The sequence below is a fragment of the Conger conger genome, chromosome 9 (genome assembly GCF_963514075.1).
Source record: "Conger conger chromosome 9, fConCon1.1, whole genome shotgun sequence".
NCBI lineage: Eukaryota > Metazoa > Chordata > Actinopteri > Anguilliformes > Congridae > Conger > Conger conger.
In genome coordinates, this window is record NC_083768.1 from 20,675,640 (window position 1) to 20,693,246 (window position 17,607).

General features: G+C 44.2%; 1 protein-coding gene across 1 annotated transcript in view; it reads left to right on the forward strand.

Annotated features, from left to right (window-relative positions):
- Positions 1 to 16,257, forward strand: part of col9a2 (procollagen, type IX, alpha 2) — a 29,251-nt gene extending 12,994 nt beyond the window's left edge. Inside the window, exons 8-30 of the mRNA XM_061255938.1 lie at positions 1,848 to 1,895; positions 3,039 to 3,095; positions 3,426 to 3,479; positions 5,128 to 5,181; positions 5,501 to 5,554; positions 6,281 to 6,334; positions 7,073 to 7,126; positions 7,723 to 7,776; positions 8,530 to 8,583; positions 8,717 to 8,770; positions 9,233 to 9,277; positions 9,848 to 9,901; positions 10,111 to 10,164; positions 10,314 to 10,367; positions 10,535 to 10,606; positions 11,199 to 11,234; positions 11,340 to 11,384; positions 11,829 to 11,861; positions 12,382 to 12,528; positions 12,963 to 13,017; positions 14,083 to 14,271; positions 15,112 to 15,189; positions 16,052 to 16,257. Coding sequence (XP_061111922.1) covers positions 1,848 to 1,895; positions 3,039 to 3,095; positions 3,426 to 3,479; positions 5,128 to 5,181; positions 5,501 to 5,554; positions 6,281 to 6,334; positions 7,073 to 7,126; positions 7,723 to 7,776; positions 8,530 to 8,583; positions 8,717 to 8,770; positions 9,233 to 9,277; positions 9,848 to 9,901; positions 10,111 to 10,164; positions 10,314 to 10,367; positions 10,535 to 10,606; positions 11,199 to 11,234; positions 11,340 to 11,384; positions 11,829 to 11,861; positions 12,382 to 12,528; positions 12,963 to 13,017; positions 14,083 to 14,271; positions 15,112 to 15,189; positions 16,052 to 16,257 — 1,605 coding nt within the window. The remainder of the gene's footprint in view (positions 1 to 1,847; positions 1,896 to 3,038; positions 3,096 to 3,425; positions 3,480 to 5,127; positions 5,182 to 5,500; positions 5,555 to 6,280; positions 6,335 to 7,072; positions 7,127 to 7,722; positions 7,777 to 8,529; positions 8,584 to 8,716; positions 8,771 to 9,232; positions 9,278 to 9,847; positions 9,902 to 10,110; positions 10,165 to 10,313; positions 10,368 to 10,534; positions 10,607 to 11,198; positions 11,235 to 11,339; positions 11,385 to 11,828; positions 11,862 to 12,381; positions 12,529 to 12,962; positions 13,018 to 14,082; positions 14,272 to 15,111; positions 15,190 to 16,051) is intronic.
- Positions 16,258 to 17,607: the final 1,350 nt, after the last annotated feature.

A 17,607-nucleotide genomic window follows, 5' to 3' on the forward strand; every position in this document is an offset into this window, starting at 1 on the left:
TCCAGTTCTACTGTAATGAAATGTTCAATTGCAATATACCAAAAAGCAATATTAGTTAACAGTGAACCACTAAATCCAGGCTTCAGGCTTTCTGTAATGAACACGGTCCTATTAACCTGGCAGAGGCAGGTAAGAGAGCTGAATATGTGAGAAAGATATTAACACCATAGAGCAGAGGGCCACTAGGTCAGCACATAGTAGAACTTTACGAGGTCAGAGAACCATGAGTAATAGCACTAGACAGGGTAACAGAACTAAATACAGTCGACCTGTCCTAGGTCACTGAACAGCATGCGGTTAAGCTGAGCTGTACAGAGTCAGAGAACATTAAATAATTGAGCTGCACAAAGTGACAAAACTGAGCATTACAGATTGCTCCGGCATCACAGGACTGTAATTTATACAGCCATTATAGTGCCAGTTCACGGGACTATTAATTCTCAAACATTAGCAGGTCACAGAGCAGACAGAACATTACAGAAGTGTTCTGGGTCAGAGAACAGCATGCACTGCACTAGATATAAAGAGATAAGGCCATCAGCGGTCATGAATGTAATGCACAATACTGTATATACTGCAGCTAGGGGGATCCTATTTCAACATTCCTGAAGGGAATGTCTGGCAAAATAATCTGCTCATGTCATACCTGATGTTGTCTAAACTGGGACATATGGTAACATAATGTGGCCTGCTTTGGGTCCAGGTTCATTTGTTAGTGCTCCAGTTAGACAGAGGCCATATAAATGTGCCATACAGGGCATATCCTCATCTTCATCTCCTTACAATATTGAATCATCCACCCCATTAAATTAGCATGCAGAACACTGCATTTCATATCTGATGACACAAAAGATTTTACAGAATAGACCTCACCTCTTCCTCTCTGCCGAACACCTCAGAGGTCATTTGACCTTTGACCTGTTCTTGTAATGTCAAAATAGAGTATTACAGTGATTCAATCAGACCAACCTGGCAGTTTCTTCCACTGTGAGTTCCCTTGGAAGGTGTCCCATGCTTTTTCTCCATAGGCATTTTGATTTCTGCCGAATATAAGGTCTGTGGTTAATGTGCGCTTAAGAGAGTATCATGTTTTGTTCTACGAGTTAAATTACATCTGTTAATATCTGAAATGTGTATTTCAATGCTGCTATGTGCTTTAACAAAGCAAGGTGCTAATGAGTTGCAACATTGAAACTACAACAATGGTCATATTTTGCCAGCCACCACTCAGGTTTAACACCAGCCCACAACTAACTTTTTTTCGAGCACGTGATATCTTCAAAATTCATAGCTGCAATATTAATAGATGTAACTTATCTCGTAGAACAAAACATGAAAGGTTCTTTATCATATGTAAACCATGGACCTCATATTGGGCAGAAATCTTAATCCCTATGGGAAAAAGTCATGGGATATCTGCCGAGGGAAGCAATGGCTCAAAGATGCTAACTCTCTACTGGGTTTTAGGACTACAAACTGTAGCGCTCTGTAGCCCGGTCCTCGAGAACAGGATGGGTGCTTGCCAACAGCTCCTCCCCTTCATGGAGACTGATCCATATTCATGAACTTTTTCCAGCTCAGAGCAGCTTTACATAAAGCAATGATTGCAACACTGGGGAACACAGTTATTTGCTTGGCTGGTGTTACTAAGGAAATGTGTTTGAACAAAATCCACTGTGCCCGTCTTATCTTACTCCTGGTATGTGCAGTACATTTGGATGTGGAACTTATTTTTTCCATCTCTGTTTGAAGGCAGCAGTGGTTACGCTGGCACACCTCTATCGCACACCCCATCTCCCCCTCATTTCCTCTCTCTTCCTCTTCCCTTTTCTAACTTCCTTTACCAGGGTCCTCCAGGAAAGTTTCTTGGGGAGGAGGGCAGTGCAGATTTCCAGGTAAGTGCACCTAAACACAGAGTGGACAAACCAGCCTTCTTTCGTTTTTATTCAGAGGGGGGAAGAAGAGAGGGTAGCAGATAGAAAATGGTGAGCATACCACAATGTGGGTTTGACTATGGCCTGAGAGTTTGATGAAACCTATTGCCATCAACCACCTAACTACAGCAACTGAGTGCATTTACTGGTCTTTTTGACCTGTTTAACTGAGTTTTACTGATTTATTGCATGGGTTCATTTGATTAATTTAGTGAGATCTGCATTTTTGATTGACAGTACAGAGCACTGATCACTGGTAGCACTGCAAGTAGACTGATGGGCTAGGTTCCGGCCTAATATTTTATTAATTTTGACCCAAAAGGATTTTGTTGAAGCTAACAAGTGTCACCTCAGGTCCTACTGGCAGTTGCAAGCCAGCCGAGTTAGTGAACAGTCTGGTGATGTTTCAGTAATGATGGGTGGAGCAAAATATCACGCACCATTCTGTACAATACATCATTCTGTATTTATACATTTTCTATTGAAATCCTCATGCTTATTGATGCATGCTGACTCAAATTATCCTCCCATTTTGACTACGAAATGAAAGCCTAAACACACCGATTTCACCTGCATTTTAAACAGAAAAACAGTAATAGAATGGTCAACGGATGGTATACATACACAATTTCATTCCATGCCAAAGTGACATACGAAACAGTGCATCTACACGCCAGATAAGGTACAAGCCAACAATGGCTAGGCTATAGGGCTCCAGCTCCTTTGCAGCTCCTTTATGCCAGCTCTTTTACAGGCTGGGAAACTTTGGAGCCCTAGCGAGCTACTTTATTTTATTTTCCAGGAACAGACATCACATAGTGACTTCCTCAGAATTTGAAATTTGCATATATATGAAACGTACATACAAATTTGATTGAAATTTATGTAACCAATGACAGAAATTATTCACAGTGAATATTGCACCCATCCCCTAAGTGACTGTTAATTTAAACTGTTAAATGAAAAATGTCATGTAAGAAGGTCTATGAAACGAACAGAGTAAGGCAGAAACACAACCGTATCCATATTTTTGAGCACTATGAACTTTGACCTTGAACTATGAACTTTGACCTTGAACTATGAACCTGTCCGCTCTCTGTGCAGTGTCCAACTAACTGCCCGGGAGGGATGAAGGGACCCCAGGGTCTGCAGGGAGTGAAGGTGAGCCTTCCTGGCGAAAACAAAACAAGAAAACGCACAACTATATCACAATATATATAATATAATATATCACAGCACAGCCATGTTGAGAAAATGCAGTGTTAATCAGGCTCCGCCTCTACTGTTGATACACAGAATCCACACTCATTCTGTCATATTCATTTTGTCTCATACTTTATATACTAGTACATTGTTTCTATGTATTGTTTCCTGGTGGAATCCTTTGTACCAGCATGCCGTGCTTGTGAAGCACTCAAATGCCATGTGTTGTTGTTGTAAATGAGTCGCTGTGGGTTGATTAATGTATGAACTGGCTTCTTTGTGTCACAGGGACACAAGGGTCGCGCTGGTGTACTGGGAGATTCAGGCAGCCTGGGGAAACTGGTATGTACTGCAGCTCTCCACTAAGTGTCCTTGTAGCGGAGACCCTGTCGTCTCTGTTTTATGACATCACCACTTGTGTTTAGCCAGAGAGCTGTCATACAATTACCATTAACCAATTATCACACAAGACTAAATGACTACCCTCCTCCCCCAATAGCCACACTGCACACATGACACTAAATATATTATATATGCGTTTCAGAATGTGTATCAGAATGTATGTGCATTTTTGCATATTTTCGGTACATTCTAAAGAACTGAACGTGGCTGCAAGTAATTCAGCAGTCCCTTATCATTTAATGTAACTGTCATTTTATATAACCTAATCTATATCAAGATTGTAAGTTATATTTACAAATTGCACATATATCTGGAAATTAGACAAGGTAGGTGTTTACATTCAAAATTTGTTTTTTATATTCACTGCCACTACTTTTACATCCAATGTGGTGAAATCTTTTAGACTCTTTATTCAAGTACTCTTTCCATCCAATTTCAGTTTGTTAAAAGCATTGAATGTTCACTCATAGGAACTTGAAGCTCGTCTGAGTTTTTTTACATACAAAGTCCTAAGGGCCAAAATGGCCTAACACAGATGTCAAAGCAGACACTGCGACATGACAACTAAAAGGTCTGTGCCTTGCGTGTGCCAGTCGGTGGGATTACACATCCTGCTGCATGATGGGACGGATGCAGCATCCTGCTGCAGCCCACCTCCTCCCACTGTGTTCTAATGATGTCAACCAGCAGAACAGGATTAGCGCTTAATGAAGTCCCCCGTGGCATGACTGGCACTAATCTGGGCGCGATTAGTCAGCCCCGAGCCTCGGCCCGGGCGGAACACGGCGACCCACATGAAAGGAGATGAGGATGTGCCAGGTACAGCGGGGGAGAGAGTGATCGCCGCGGCGATGGGAATTAATCAGAGTTAACGAGCGCCGGGCACCGGCTCGAGAGCGAAACTGGGCTGAGGCGTCGCCCGCCGGCACCGCGACTGTCCTCCTGAAAGGGGAAACGCACCCATGTGTCAAAGAAGATAATAGAAGTCATTCCCCCAGAAAAGATCTGTCATGCGCAACCGCAGTCCGACCGATTTAACAGCTTTGTAAAGAATGGTGTATATTTCACGTCTTCTAGCAGCCGCTGCTGCACTAAAAAAACAGCCAGGTACATGCCTTCTCGGTGCGGCAGTCACTGTTTGTTCCTGGGAAGGGCTTTCTTTTATAGAAATGTCCAAGTTTAGCCTAAGGGTAATCCATCATGCGTTCTATTAATGTCTGCGGCGACAACGCTCTGCATTGTCCATCAAATATCTGTCAGTAATTGCCATATAAGTAGGATGTAGCGTGTATTCGCTGTAATATATTTGTGGACTCCCACTGTGTTCTACAATTTGTACAGGGGTAGGTGTACACGCATGCAAAATAGGTGTAATCCAAATCCTTCACCCGTTTTTTTTATTTTACACGTACGTTTGATGTACCCATGCCATATAAAGTTCCTAGGAACACAAAACAAAGCAATTCTGGATTTATTTAACTTATGAAACAAATGTGCACATCTCCCACAGTACAGTGTAGCCATCACTGTGTTGGGACATTGTCATGGTGACATAGATCGTCAGTTATCCCTCTTCCTTTCCTCGCAGGGCATCAAAGGAGAGGTTGGAATCTCCGGGGAGCAAGGCATTCCCGGTCCCCCGGTAAGTTATTATTTTCTGTGTCATTTACGCCTGTCTCTCCCGCCTTCATTTTAATCAATGCAACAGTGACGTCTGTATTGGGTAGCACTGCTTCAGTCGCTGTACACTGCCTGTTGCTATTTTTATAAGGAGTTTTACAAAAATGTTTATATAACTCAGTTAATACACGTAAAATAACATACATTATATTTAACATATACAGTATATAAACGTACAGTATATTTGTTAGTATATACGGTTGCTGTTTTTGACTTCATGAGCATGCTGGGTAATAACGGTCATGGTGACCTTATGGCATTATCTCTCCCTATTATTCCAGGGCCCTGGAGGTTTGAGGGGTTATCCAGGGATGGTGGGGCCCAAAGGGGAAGCCGTAAGTACCGCACCAAGGCACAACCATCCCCCTTTTATCTCCATCTGTACATCTTAGCACCCACTGTTGAGATCAACCTCTAAAACGCGATCCATTACGGACATAAGGAAGACAAACGCAAACACAAATCCTTTTAATGAGCGACGGCTGTTTAAGGCCCGTCTTCACCCCCCCCCACTACACCCTCATACCCCCCCGCCGCATCTGTAGTTAATGATCCTGAAGCGTCATCCATCTTAAAATGAGCATGCACGTAGTGCTCCAAGCTGTCACTGCATAAATGTTATTAGCGCAACTAACATCTTCTAAATCATAGCAGTTAGCAAGCCGCAGTGTTCAGCCCCCTCACCTGTTTGGGTCTGTGAATTGCGGTCACTGCTTTCTGCAGTTGGGTGTACAATTCCACAGTAACCCACATTACAACTACAGGGTATTTGAGTGGTAAAGTCCAATGCAGCTACATAAGAGACTGAAATATGCTTGCATAACCCTCAGGAGTAAATATCACTTATCAGTCTCTATTATGTAGCTGTATTGGGCTTTGCCACCCAAATATCCAGCAGTTGTAACGTCAGTTACCGTGCAATTGCCCTTTAGACTTAGTGAACAGCTGGTACTGATAAGATCACTATATCTGTGTTGTTATGCTATGTGTGTGGATATTATCTATTTGCATTCATGGCCGACGACTTGATCCCAGCGAACTTAATTTCATGTTTCCCTCAGGGTCCCCGTGGCTACAAAGGTATTATTGGGCCTATTGGCATCCCTGGACTACCAGTAAGTACCATCTACGCTTATCTCAAACGCAACCACACAGTCCACTCACAGTGCTTGTTTACAGCGCAAGTCTGCCTCACAATGATCTGCCCTTTCAGTCCAGTCTCATTGGAAGCCACATTAAGCCGCTTTTCATCAGGGCGAAAAGCTCCGGGAGACAGCCTCTTTATCCTCGCGCACATAATGCCGTTTCTGAAAATTGCCTACTGCAAGCGAACCTGGTTAAAAACAGCTGGGGCAATGTTGACACATTACGCTGCTGCGCGGTTAATTTTTTAAGAGCTTTCTCCAGTCCCTGGGCGCTTATGAAACGAAGCTCATGAAAAGTTTAGCGCTAGATTCAGGCTCTTAAGGTATCCGCAAGAACAATTATCACCACTTACAGTGGCTGACAGTCTGAGGAATGAAGCGGAGGTGTGGGTGCAGTACGCACGCACCCGGTTTTTCATCAAGACTCACGGCTCGTAGCAACTCGCAGGGGCCGTGAAGAGAGCTACATTCGTTTAAATTGTAATGCGTACGCTAGGCATTACCAGAATGGTTTTGTCTGAAGAACATTTGTCAACTACTAACGGATAAGCGCAATGTAAATATGAAACTACTGACTAAGGGTGCGTGATACAGGCAGTGGCAAGGTTGTAATGCCGTCGCTGTACATCGGGCTACCTGGACTGTATGTTTTGGTGTTCCTCCGCCGTTGTTCTGATGGAAGATGTGCTTGTCTTTACTGTCCCATAGGGAGAGGAGGGGCCCCAGGGTCCACCAGGCAGTGCAGGCGAGAAAGGGGACGTGGTAAGTATTTTGCACTTTCTCTTTCTCACTCCCTCTGTCTCTCCCTGTTGCAGCATTACCTCTTCTGCGCTTCATGGGCGATGACAAAAGCATTGTGGGAAACTGCTCTGTTTATTCAGACCCAGCTATGAATAAATTTAGGCCTCCCGGAGCTAAGGCAAAAGAGCTCCGTTGTGATATTGTTATGCAGCTTCTTAAAGAGAAAGTGTGGTTTTATATGCAATAAACAGTCTATTAAATGCCCACAGCGTGTTGTTAAAGCTCATTGAGCAGTATTAAGTAATATGGTTTTCATCACATATCAATATAACTTAATCAGGATATCACTGTGCATCTTTTTATTCACAAATAAAGAGCTAGCATGTTGATTTGTCCCAGCACAAAAATCCACACAAATACTAAAATTTGATTACTAGGGATTATAAAGGAACTATAATAAGGAAAATTGCACTAGCTTTGATTACTCTAGTGCAGTATAACGAGGCATGCATGAATGTATGAGCCTGTTCTATTTCCGCAACACGATGGCATGTCTTTTCTCTCGTAATTGGATGGTTGTGAGATTCTCTGACAGGTGATTGGCTTGCTCCCTTTAGGGTGGCCGTGGTATCAGGGGTGCACAGGGCGGTGTTGGCAAGAAGGGAGAGAATGTGAGTACAATTTATTTTTACCTCTGAAATGTAAATTTATATAAGACTTTTGTATGTCATTACAATCTAAGTGGGTATTTTCCTATAAAATAACACCTTTTTTTGAAGGGTTGTTGGGTGGTTTATCCAGCTAAAGCTCTAGTACTGCAGCGATTTGACCTCACTGCAGGATTAGCAGGGATCAGTAACACGAGGGCCGAGAACTTCTGGTTTTCCACCCTCCCTTTACCTGGGAGTCAGATGTGAAGACAGTCTGGCCAATCAGTAGCACTAATTAACTGGGAGAAAAGAAAACCAGGGCTGGATTGGGATTGGAGGGCCAGAGCCTGTGATTCCTGCCCTGTAATCTCAAATGGGATCCAGGGACGGGGCAGTGTGATTTAATTCAGTATGGTGTCTCCCACCTACACAATCACAATTCCTGTGGCCAATCAGGTGCCTGTTTGTCTGTCCCAGCTGCACTCCAGTGCAAGACCAGTCCTCTGGTGCAATGAAAGCACAACTCTGTAGAGGACTGAAAGGCAATGAAGCAGTGGAGGGCTGACTGTGTTTCAGGGAACGTGTGTGCTTGTGCACACTCTTATGCATTGGAGGATGTTATAGCAGTGGGTGGGTTTACATTAGTTACCTAAATTAGGAGGCACGGAAATTGGGAATTAATTATTTGTTTATGTTTTACTGTGTGTTACATTATGTTGTATTGTTTGTGTAATATGACATTGTCACTGTAATAATGTCTCATTGGATTTTCAGGGTCTTCCTGGAATTGACGGGAAAGATGGCACACCCGGCATTCCTGGAATGAAGGTAAGGACCGAATCAAAGATGGAAACGACCACATATGAAACCTGGAATTACACCTGAAACCAGATTTCACCACAGAAACCTGCGTGTTTCTATCAGACTCCTGAAGATACACTTTCCCTCCCTCTCTCTGTAGGGTTCCACAGGGCAGTCCGGCATGCCCGGACTTCCCGGCCACCAGGGGGCAGCGGTGAGTGTCTCCGTCCCGTCACACAACTGTAACTTCCTCATCTGTGTGCCTGTGCTGCGGTGCGCGGCCATTCTCTTCCCGATCACGTAAAGCCAGTGACCCTCACTCCCTTGCGCTTGACCCGCTGAAAACAAAGCGGTAAATTATGTGTGTGTTCTGGGCACGGGTCCAGCACGACCTTCTAACTCTACCTGGATCAAAATTTAAACCACCTTGAAAATTGCTCTTTCTCTCCCTATAAACGATTCTTCATCATCAAAAGTGACTCTTTGTCCTCCTACCTTTGGGTAATGGAGCGTGTGAGGTATGACGCACCATCGCAGCACGAGCATCGAAGCCGTTATTATCAGCATAAACCGAAGATCAGTGAGTTACTAGCCTGAGGTCTCCTAGCCTACGGCAAGCAACCGGACTGGGTCATGGTAGTGACCTGTCTGACATTTTACTTCCTGTGTCTTTCAGGGTTTACCAGGAAGCCCCGGCACCAAGGGAGGATCCGGGCAAAAGGTGAGGCCTCGTACCACAACCGTCGCCCCTCAGTGACGTGTCCTGAATGCCTTGAAATGTCTGCTTTTCAGTCTGGGAAATATGTTTCCGATATTTTCTCGTTTGACAGATTACCTAATTAGCAGCCTACAGTATATTCCTTTATTCATGACAGCGGTCTTTCAGACTGTCAGACCGCCGTGCTTGTCAGTCTTGTTGCCGTCATACTGAGCCGGTTCTACACTCAGCTGTCTCAGAATGCAAATGCGTCTCGTGTTTACAGCAACAGGTGATGTAGAGCCTCATGCACGGAGGGCTAATAGAATAACACGGCAAACTGTGCAAACCTACCTCGTGCAGCTGTGTCATGTCGTGCATGGCGACCGTGTGACACCTTTGACTGTGACAAATCGCACGTTAGCGGCTACGGCGGAGAAAATCTGTCGAAATATGTGTAGCATCTATTACCAGGTTCACACCATAAAACTGTAATGTTTGTATTAATAATTTATAAGCTCCGATTGTGGAACGGAATAGCAATGACGGGACCAGTGCCTGTGTCGTTCAGAATGCAACTTCTTTTCTCTCCAGGGTGAGCCTGGGCCCAGGGGCATGGTGGGAATGTCCGGTCCTCCGGGACCTCAGGTAGGTCCCTTGGCGATATATGCCTGCAGGCATCTTTTAGTTCACCTCTCTGTGTTAGAAAGTGTTGACAATGACAAATGCTTTAAATTTATCTACTTATTTATATGTAAGCACTCACCAGAACACCTTGTTCTCTCTCTTTCTCTCTCCCTCTACCTCGCTCCCCTGCTTCCTTTGTCTCTTTCACTTTTTCTCTCCCTCTCTCGCAGGGCGAGCCTGGTCCTCCTGGCGAGGCAGGAATGGAGGGGGTGCCAGGGCCAAAGGTAACCTTCACACACTCAAGTTTAGTCTTAAATCATAGGAAAGGTGGAATCCCGCTCAAACAAACTGGAAATACAACCCGTGCGAGCCTCGTGACTCCCCAACTACCCTTTTCTCCATGTTTCCCATTCTCTATTTTTCTCTTCTCCAGGGAGACAGGGGTGAGAGAGGGCCTGTTGGTCGCCAGGGAATTGTTGGCGACGCCGTAAGTTGTTCTTATCTTCTATGTTTGTGTTTGCCTGCGACAGCTCTAAATGTCACTGTGAGTGTTTAGTGCTGTGTGAATCTGTCAGTGTAATGCAAAAGGACATTGTTTTGGAATGAAATACGTGATTGGACCATTTGTTTGAATACACTGTGCTCTGTCCCCAGGGTATAAAAGGCGAGAGAGGGCCAATGGGCATTCCTGGGGCTCAGGGCATTTCAGGAACAAAGGGCGATAAGGTGGGTAGTCTGGCAACAGTCTGCGGACGATACTACAATTTGTCAAAATGATGCAGTACTGTGCTTAGTCACCTGATGGCACTGTGTATCTTCAGGACATTAGCATGCATTACTGTAGCGCTGCTGCAGTGTGGATTTCTGTTGCATTCTTAAGGGTAATGCTCTTTCATATTGCTGCTCACATCCATGGTTTTGTATGCGTACTGGTGTGTGTGCGTGTGAGCATGTATGTGGGAGTGTGTGCTCATGAGAGTGTGTGAAAGGTAGTGTTAGTATGTATGGAATTTTGTGCCAAATGGGGATTCAAAAATGAGGTGTACAAGTACACCCAGAGGGTTCCATTTTACAGTTTGAAAAGTGCAAATCATTGACAAAGCATTCCTGGTATTATTCATGTACAATCTTTCTCTTTGACGGTGTTAGAATGCTGCTTTTTTGTTGTGTTACTTTTAAACTATTCCTCTTTTTATCGTGTATTGACATTTTGTAGTGGTATGTGCACATACATTTTACCACACAAGATGTCCTTATTATATAATGGTATTGTTGTTGTGTCATCATCTCTAAATTCAAGTCTATTTTTTTTTACCAGGGATTCCAAGGAAAGGTTGGAATGAAGGGAGACTTTGTGAGTATGCCTGCATTAATGCACTCCTTTATATTCACAACAGCCTCTGTCTACCATTACTAAGCAGTTGTTTTGCTCACCTGTACTCCCACCTGTCCTTTCCAGGGAGATCCAGGTGTGGAGGGCTTGGAAGGGGAGAAAGGAGAGAAGGTAAGAAGTGTTTGGCTGCTTGGGAATTTTCAAAAGCCAAACCAGAAAGAACAGGCATTATAGTATTATGTGACATAGCCCACTGTTCACTGGCATCGCTCAAAGCTAGTGGGGGAAAAGTCAGAAATAGGGAGTGATGTTTTCCGTGTGCTTTAGTAACTCTTAATTGAGTGCTGTGGTGATGTAATTCATGCCTTATTGCCTCAGCGAGTTTTGCCATTAGTTGGAAAGGATGTCAGCAAGTCAAGATGTCCCAAAATGGCTTTATAAACGCAGTCTGTATCTTTGGCTTCTGTTTGCGCCCAGTGGCGGTGAGGGGGTTGTAATTTCAGGAGTTGAACCTGCTGCTGCCTGAAGGTTATGTGTTTACATCCCGGAGGGGACTCTGCTGCCCCAGCGAAGAATTTTAAAATGTACTAATTTTTTTTCTGCTTCCTTTAACAGGGTTTGTCTGGTGAGCCGGGACCAAAAGGACAGGTACAAAACCAGCTGTCGCTCTGGTAACATAAGCCACCGCTCCACTGCCTGTGGTGTTCAGTCCAGTACTGTGTGATGAAAAGTGGGAGTATCAACATTGTTCTGTAGTTTGACAAGAAAGCATAACTTTAATACCAAGACCTTGTGGGTCCATTGTTTGTTGGCTGGTTAGTTTTATGTTGATTTCCCCTGCAGAAGAGACGCAGTGCTAATGATTTGACATGGTGTGCCTTGGTGCCTATGCGGATTCTAAGTAATGGCCAGCTACCACAGCCCAGTGGAAAATTCATAATCTCCTTAAGGCACACTTGTATGCAAAATCACTTCTCAAGAGGGCTACCAAAATAAGATCAGAAAATAGAGCCCTTAAGTAAGGCTGAAAAAAACCTTTTCATTTGACAAACTTAAAATAAATAATAAATAAACTCTTGAACTGTCTGAAGAATGTTATGGTTTTGTTTAGGGCTGAAGATGGATCTTCTTTCTTCCATCTAATTCCCAACCCCCCACCCCCATGCAGCTAGGAGTGAGTGGTGAACCAGGCTTCAACGGGCCTACTGGAGACCCAGGCAAACCAGGAGAGCAGGGCCCCCCAGGACTTCCCGGGCCCCGGGGCCTCTTCGGAGAGCGAGGGGTGCCAGGCATGCCTGGGAGGCAAGGAGCTTCTGTGAGTCTCACACACACACACACACACCGCATGCACACACCACACACTGACACACACAGACACACACACACCGCACACACACACACACACCACACACTGACACACATGTCACCATGCCAAACCTTTACACAGTTCAGTTAAGGGAGAAAGACCAGTAGATGTGCCCCAATTGAGCGCCATAAAGACAAGCCCTAAACCAGCCCTCCCTATGGCACTAAAAGATGGAGATGTGGAGGTTAAGCCTTGCCTCTAGCACACAGTCGCACTGCAGTGAAGTTCAGACCTATATGAGCGAACCTCTGTTTGGCATCCATTTCACCTGCACTTGTTTCATCTTGACTCTTCTGCCTGTTCTCATTTTTCTCCCTCTTCTGTTCCTCCCGTCCCCTTTTTTTCTATCATTCCTCTCCTCCCTCCGCCTCTCTTTACCTCAGGGACGCGATGCTTCGGATCAGCATATTATCGAGGTGGTGTTGAAAATGCTGCAAGGTGAGTTGTGCTGTTTTTCAGCCAGACGCACTGTTGGTGTAACGTTCAGATGCACCGAGGGTGCCTTCCCCAACAATATGAAACCCAGGGAAGTATGTTTTGAAGTACCCGGGATACAGGCCTTGTAAACACCAAAGAACTGGTGAGTTTAGAGCTGAAGAACTTGCTTCCTGACACGTTGCCAAACTATGTTTTGTTTTTGTTTTTTTGGCCCAGAAAACATTTATTCTGTGTATTGCTTTCCATATTCATGTGAAATAACTGTAAACTGTAATATTTTTCTGCCGCTCGCCCTCGGTTGCTCTCTACAACTTGCGAGTCATTATGTCAAGAAAGCAGACGTCGAAGAATGTTTGGCAGACTCGGGCTGAATCAGCTCTTTTTTTTTCCACAAAGCTCTTTAAAGATCCAACCCCTTTCAGTCAATTGTGATGCAGCGCTACATCCAGAGAAACATGCTGGGGAACAGAATATAAACACAAGGCCTACCTTTTCTGCATGCTAAACTACCCCCAGCTGCATCCCCCTCAGGAAAAGATCACATTTTCAAAAGGGGCCCCTACACAGATTCTGTCAAGGAGATACGGAGGGTACAAACATCCGTTTCAACAGAAATGTCTGTGTCCTTCCCGCAGTGTGATTTCAGTCAATAGCTGGAGGACATGTTTTTATACTGACGTTGACATTCTTATGACAGTATAACTGATTGCATTTTTGTGCACATTTCTTTTTTTGTGATGGAAAATCAACTTTTTCTTTGTTAAAATAAGTATAGCTGAAGAAAGTACACTGATTTCAAACTAAGTTAACATCCAGACTAAGTTCAGACTTAAGTTGTGTTCATTCTAGACAAGTGTTTTTAGTCTCGTAATAAGATTAAGTAGAAAATATTAGCTTGTTTTAAAGTTACTGTTTTGTTGACAAGTGAAACTTTCTCACCTCATTGTCTCATTTAGCAAAAAGTAATAGAAATAAGTGTAAATATGACAAGGATACTTGTTAAGCCATGCTTATTTTGAGTTTTTTTGCAAATGAACATAATGATGTTTGTGCTGTTGTCTTCAGAGCGGTTGGCGGCATTGGCGGTGAGCGCTAAGAGGGCCGCTCTGGGTGGGGCTGGGGTCATGGGCCCCCCTGGCCCACCCGGGCCCCCAGGAGCACCGGGGCCACAAGGAGCACACGGCCTCACTGGCACCAGGGGAATTCCGGGCATGATCGGCGCCTCTGGACAGATTGGCAACACTGGACTCAAAGGTAGGCCAGAGATGTGGGAAGGGGATCAGACTGATTCATTCTATCACACACTATCTGTTGTTCACAATTAACATTGTGCACAGTAACATTTTCAGTTCAAACTTTCAGTCAACACCAGACTCAAGTATAGCTTGGATTCAGCCCATGTGAAAAAAAAAGTACACTGAACTATGCTATTATTTAACAAAATAATTAAAGTTCATATCAAGTATGCTTAGTATGGCATTTTCTCACATGGGAGTTCATAACAGCCAAACACTACTAAAAAAACAGAATTTCACTGTACTGAAATTTCAGGCTACACTTGCTGATCAACTCTTGGGCTCAACATACGGTGGCTAATTCTTCACCATTAAACTTAGCTGCTGCTATGCTTGTATTACCGCTGCTCGGTTGGTGATTAGCCATTAGCATTAGCATCACATGCTATGGCATCCATCTGCGCAGGGAGGCATTTTTAGCAGCCAGCCCATCACCAGTCTACATGTAACAATATTTTCCCTTGCATTAAAGGTTTTTTTTTTCAGAGCTTTCACGTTTACGCCAGGAATGCGGTCCATTTTGCCCAGACACGATCGATTCTGTCTGGTTATTCAAATGCACCAGCGACTCCAAAAAATCCAATCATTCTTCTCCTCTTGCGGGACGGGAGATTGGAAAGCCTGATGAGATAATAAGGTGCAGTCGGACTGCGGGCTGGCCTGCTGTCTGGCGATAGCTCTCTCAGCTGTGTCTCTCCTGTGGATATTGAAAACGCTGCCCTGTCCTGTGTGTGGCTAATGTGTTTTTTTCCGGCATTGATAAAGTCGTGCTCATCGCTCCTCCTCATCTCTCCTCCAGGAAAGAAGGGGGTGAAGGGTGTCAGAGGGGATCCAGGCCGCCCGCACGCAGGCCAGCCCGGACCGCCTGGAATCCCAGGTGAGGTCACAGCCCCACGACGGCTTACAGCAAGCGGCTATCTCTAACCAGGCCTGTGTTCCGTTAAGCATACTTGCATATCAGTTAGCAGTGCATATAGCCATGGTCGCCAAATTGTTGTGCGTTCAGAACCGCAAGTATGCAAACATCACGTACATACTAAAATCCCCAGATGTGTACTTCCGTACATGACAGGACGCAGAGTTTCAAGTTTCAGTTACCTAGCTACTACTACTACTAGTACTGGTGAAAATGGAAAGTAACTACCGGCTTACCGAAATTTATCTGAGGAACCTGAAGGTTAACTTGTTACAATTACTGACAGCCCAACCTAAGCTGTGGCAGAACCAGATCATCTCATGCCACCAGTAATACGGAATAGTAAGATACCTTAAATAATAATACAGATGGTAATATATGATTACCTTTATTGATGGTTCTCACGCACATTCTTCTTAATTGATTTTTCCTGTAATGTCAAAGGTAGGCTATTCTTGATGCTGTAACTACATCATCAAGTACATTCCAGATTTAATGAAATTGAAGCATACTTGCATTCTTGCATACTATGAAGTATGTTCTAGCTAGTGTTGTTGGAAGAGCTTATTATTTCGAAAGCAAGTATGCAGAACACAAGTATGCATAGTGGAACATAGCCTAGGATAGACCTCTGAGGTCATACTGTTATTTACTCTAATGGAACTCACAGGAGCGTATTTTCAGTTGGCAACACCTCAGTCATGTAGGCGGAGCCTTTCGGAAGGGGAGAACAAATCTACTACAACTCCCAGCAGACTTTGCAAGCAGCAGTTAGCTACCTGAGCTGGTGGTCACTGCTCTGTTCCCAACTCTTTATCCACAGGTCTACCAGGTCTTGATGGAGTCGCCCGCGACGGGAAGCCAGGCGAGAGGGGACCACGGGGTATCGTGGGAGAAGCAGGGCGTCCTGGGAAAGCAGGTCCTGCTGGCCTCCCAGGGTTCTGTGAACTAGCGGCGTGTCTGGGAGCCTCAGCCTACACCTCCCCCCGGCTGCAGGAGGCTGGAACCATCAAGGGGCCCTCCTTTTAAGGCTAGGGGTTCCTCAACCCCCAGGGAGAGAGTCAGTAAAACGAACAAGAGAGAGAGACTGGTGCACACTCCTTCCCTCTAATGGTCACCACCTACAAGGGAGTGGGGAAGTCCACCGTGACTGACGTCAGACCCTGAAACCAAGGCCTGGTCTGGGGATAGATGCAGCATTGTTTTAACGATTCAGCATGAACATATTACTATACATCTGTTTCCCATGAGACTTCAAGTCAGGGGTGTCAAACTACCTGCCTTGAACTAGGTAACTAGGTGCCACAGTGTCTGTTGGTTTTTGTGGTGTGCTTTCAATCATCTGCCAATTAAGGCCTGGAGAACAAGGTGCGTGGATTCTTTGGCCAGTCAGTGAGTTGAATGAACCACTGGTGCCGAGAGCACCCTGAAAACCAGCAGACACTGCAGCTCTCCAGGACTGGAGTTTGACAACTGTGCTTTAAGGTCTGTGGTTGACGGTTTGCGACGCCAGTCACTGTGAACTTGTCCCCTCCCCCCAATTCAGAAAGACACCATCATCAGTGACATCATTGATGACATCATCAACTGGAACCCTAGACTGTGAGAACTGAAGAGACTATACTTCCAACTATTGATGCTTTTTGTTTATATTGTGGTCACTTTACAATTGTATTTTAGTTTTTGTCTTAAGGATTAAACATGATTTTTATATCAGGAAAGTTGAACTTACCCCAACCTCAAGACAAATCATTTGCATGTATGACAGCAATATGACCAATAAAACTTTAAAGTACGAACCCCTATTCCACACTCCATTGTAAGATCTATGGTTAATTATCCAAGAGGCAATAGACATAGCTCTTGTGGAAAAACTTCTTTATTTTCTTTGGTTTGTACATTGCCACCTATTTTTACAATGTTTAAATTACAAACTAATTAACTCCTTTACTGCGTCCTCTTGTTGCCTAGCAATTACATGTTCTGATGTGTTCTGACATTCTCATTTCTCATAATTCAGTACTGTAAATCTTTGTAAATGTATGTTGATTTTATATTAAATGGGTGAGTTTATAGGCTGAGAAAAATAAACAGAAAAACCTTAGTGTTAATGAACCTAATCAGCTCTCATTCTCCAAGCCTGCAGTACAGAGCAGACTGCTTTTCAACCGATCAGAAACCAAAGCAAAGCCACTGTCATCCCACATTGAAAACCAGAGGAAAACTGATTACTTTCATTAACAGAAACTATTTATTGACCTTTTTTTGGTTCAACTGTAAAGACCTTATTGTTTTTCCGGTTGTTCAGCGCAACCTAATTCAATAAAGAGGATCGTTTTGTAAACGTGAATGTTCTTCTGTATCATCTAGAAAATCTCA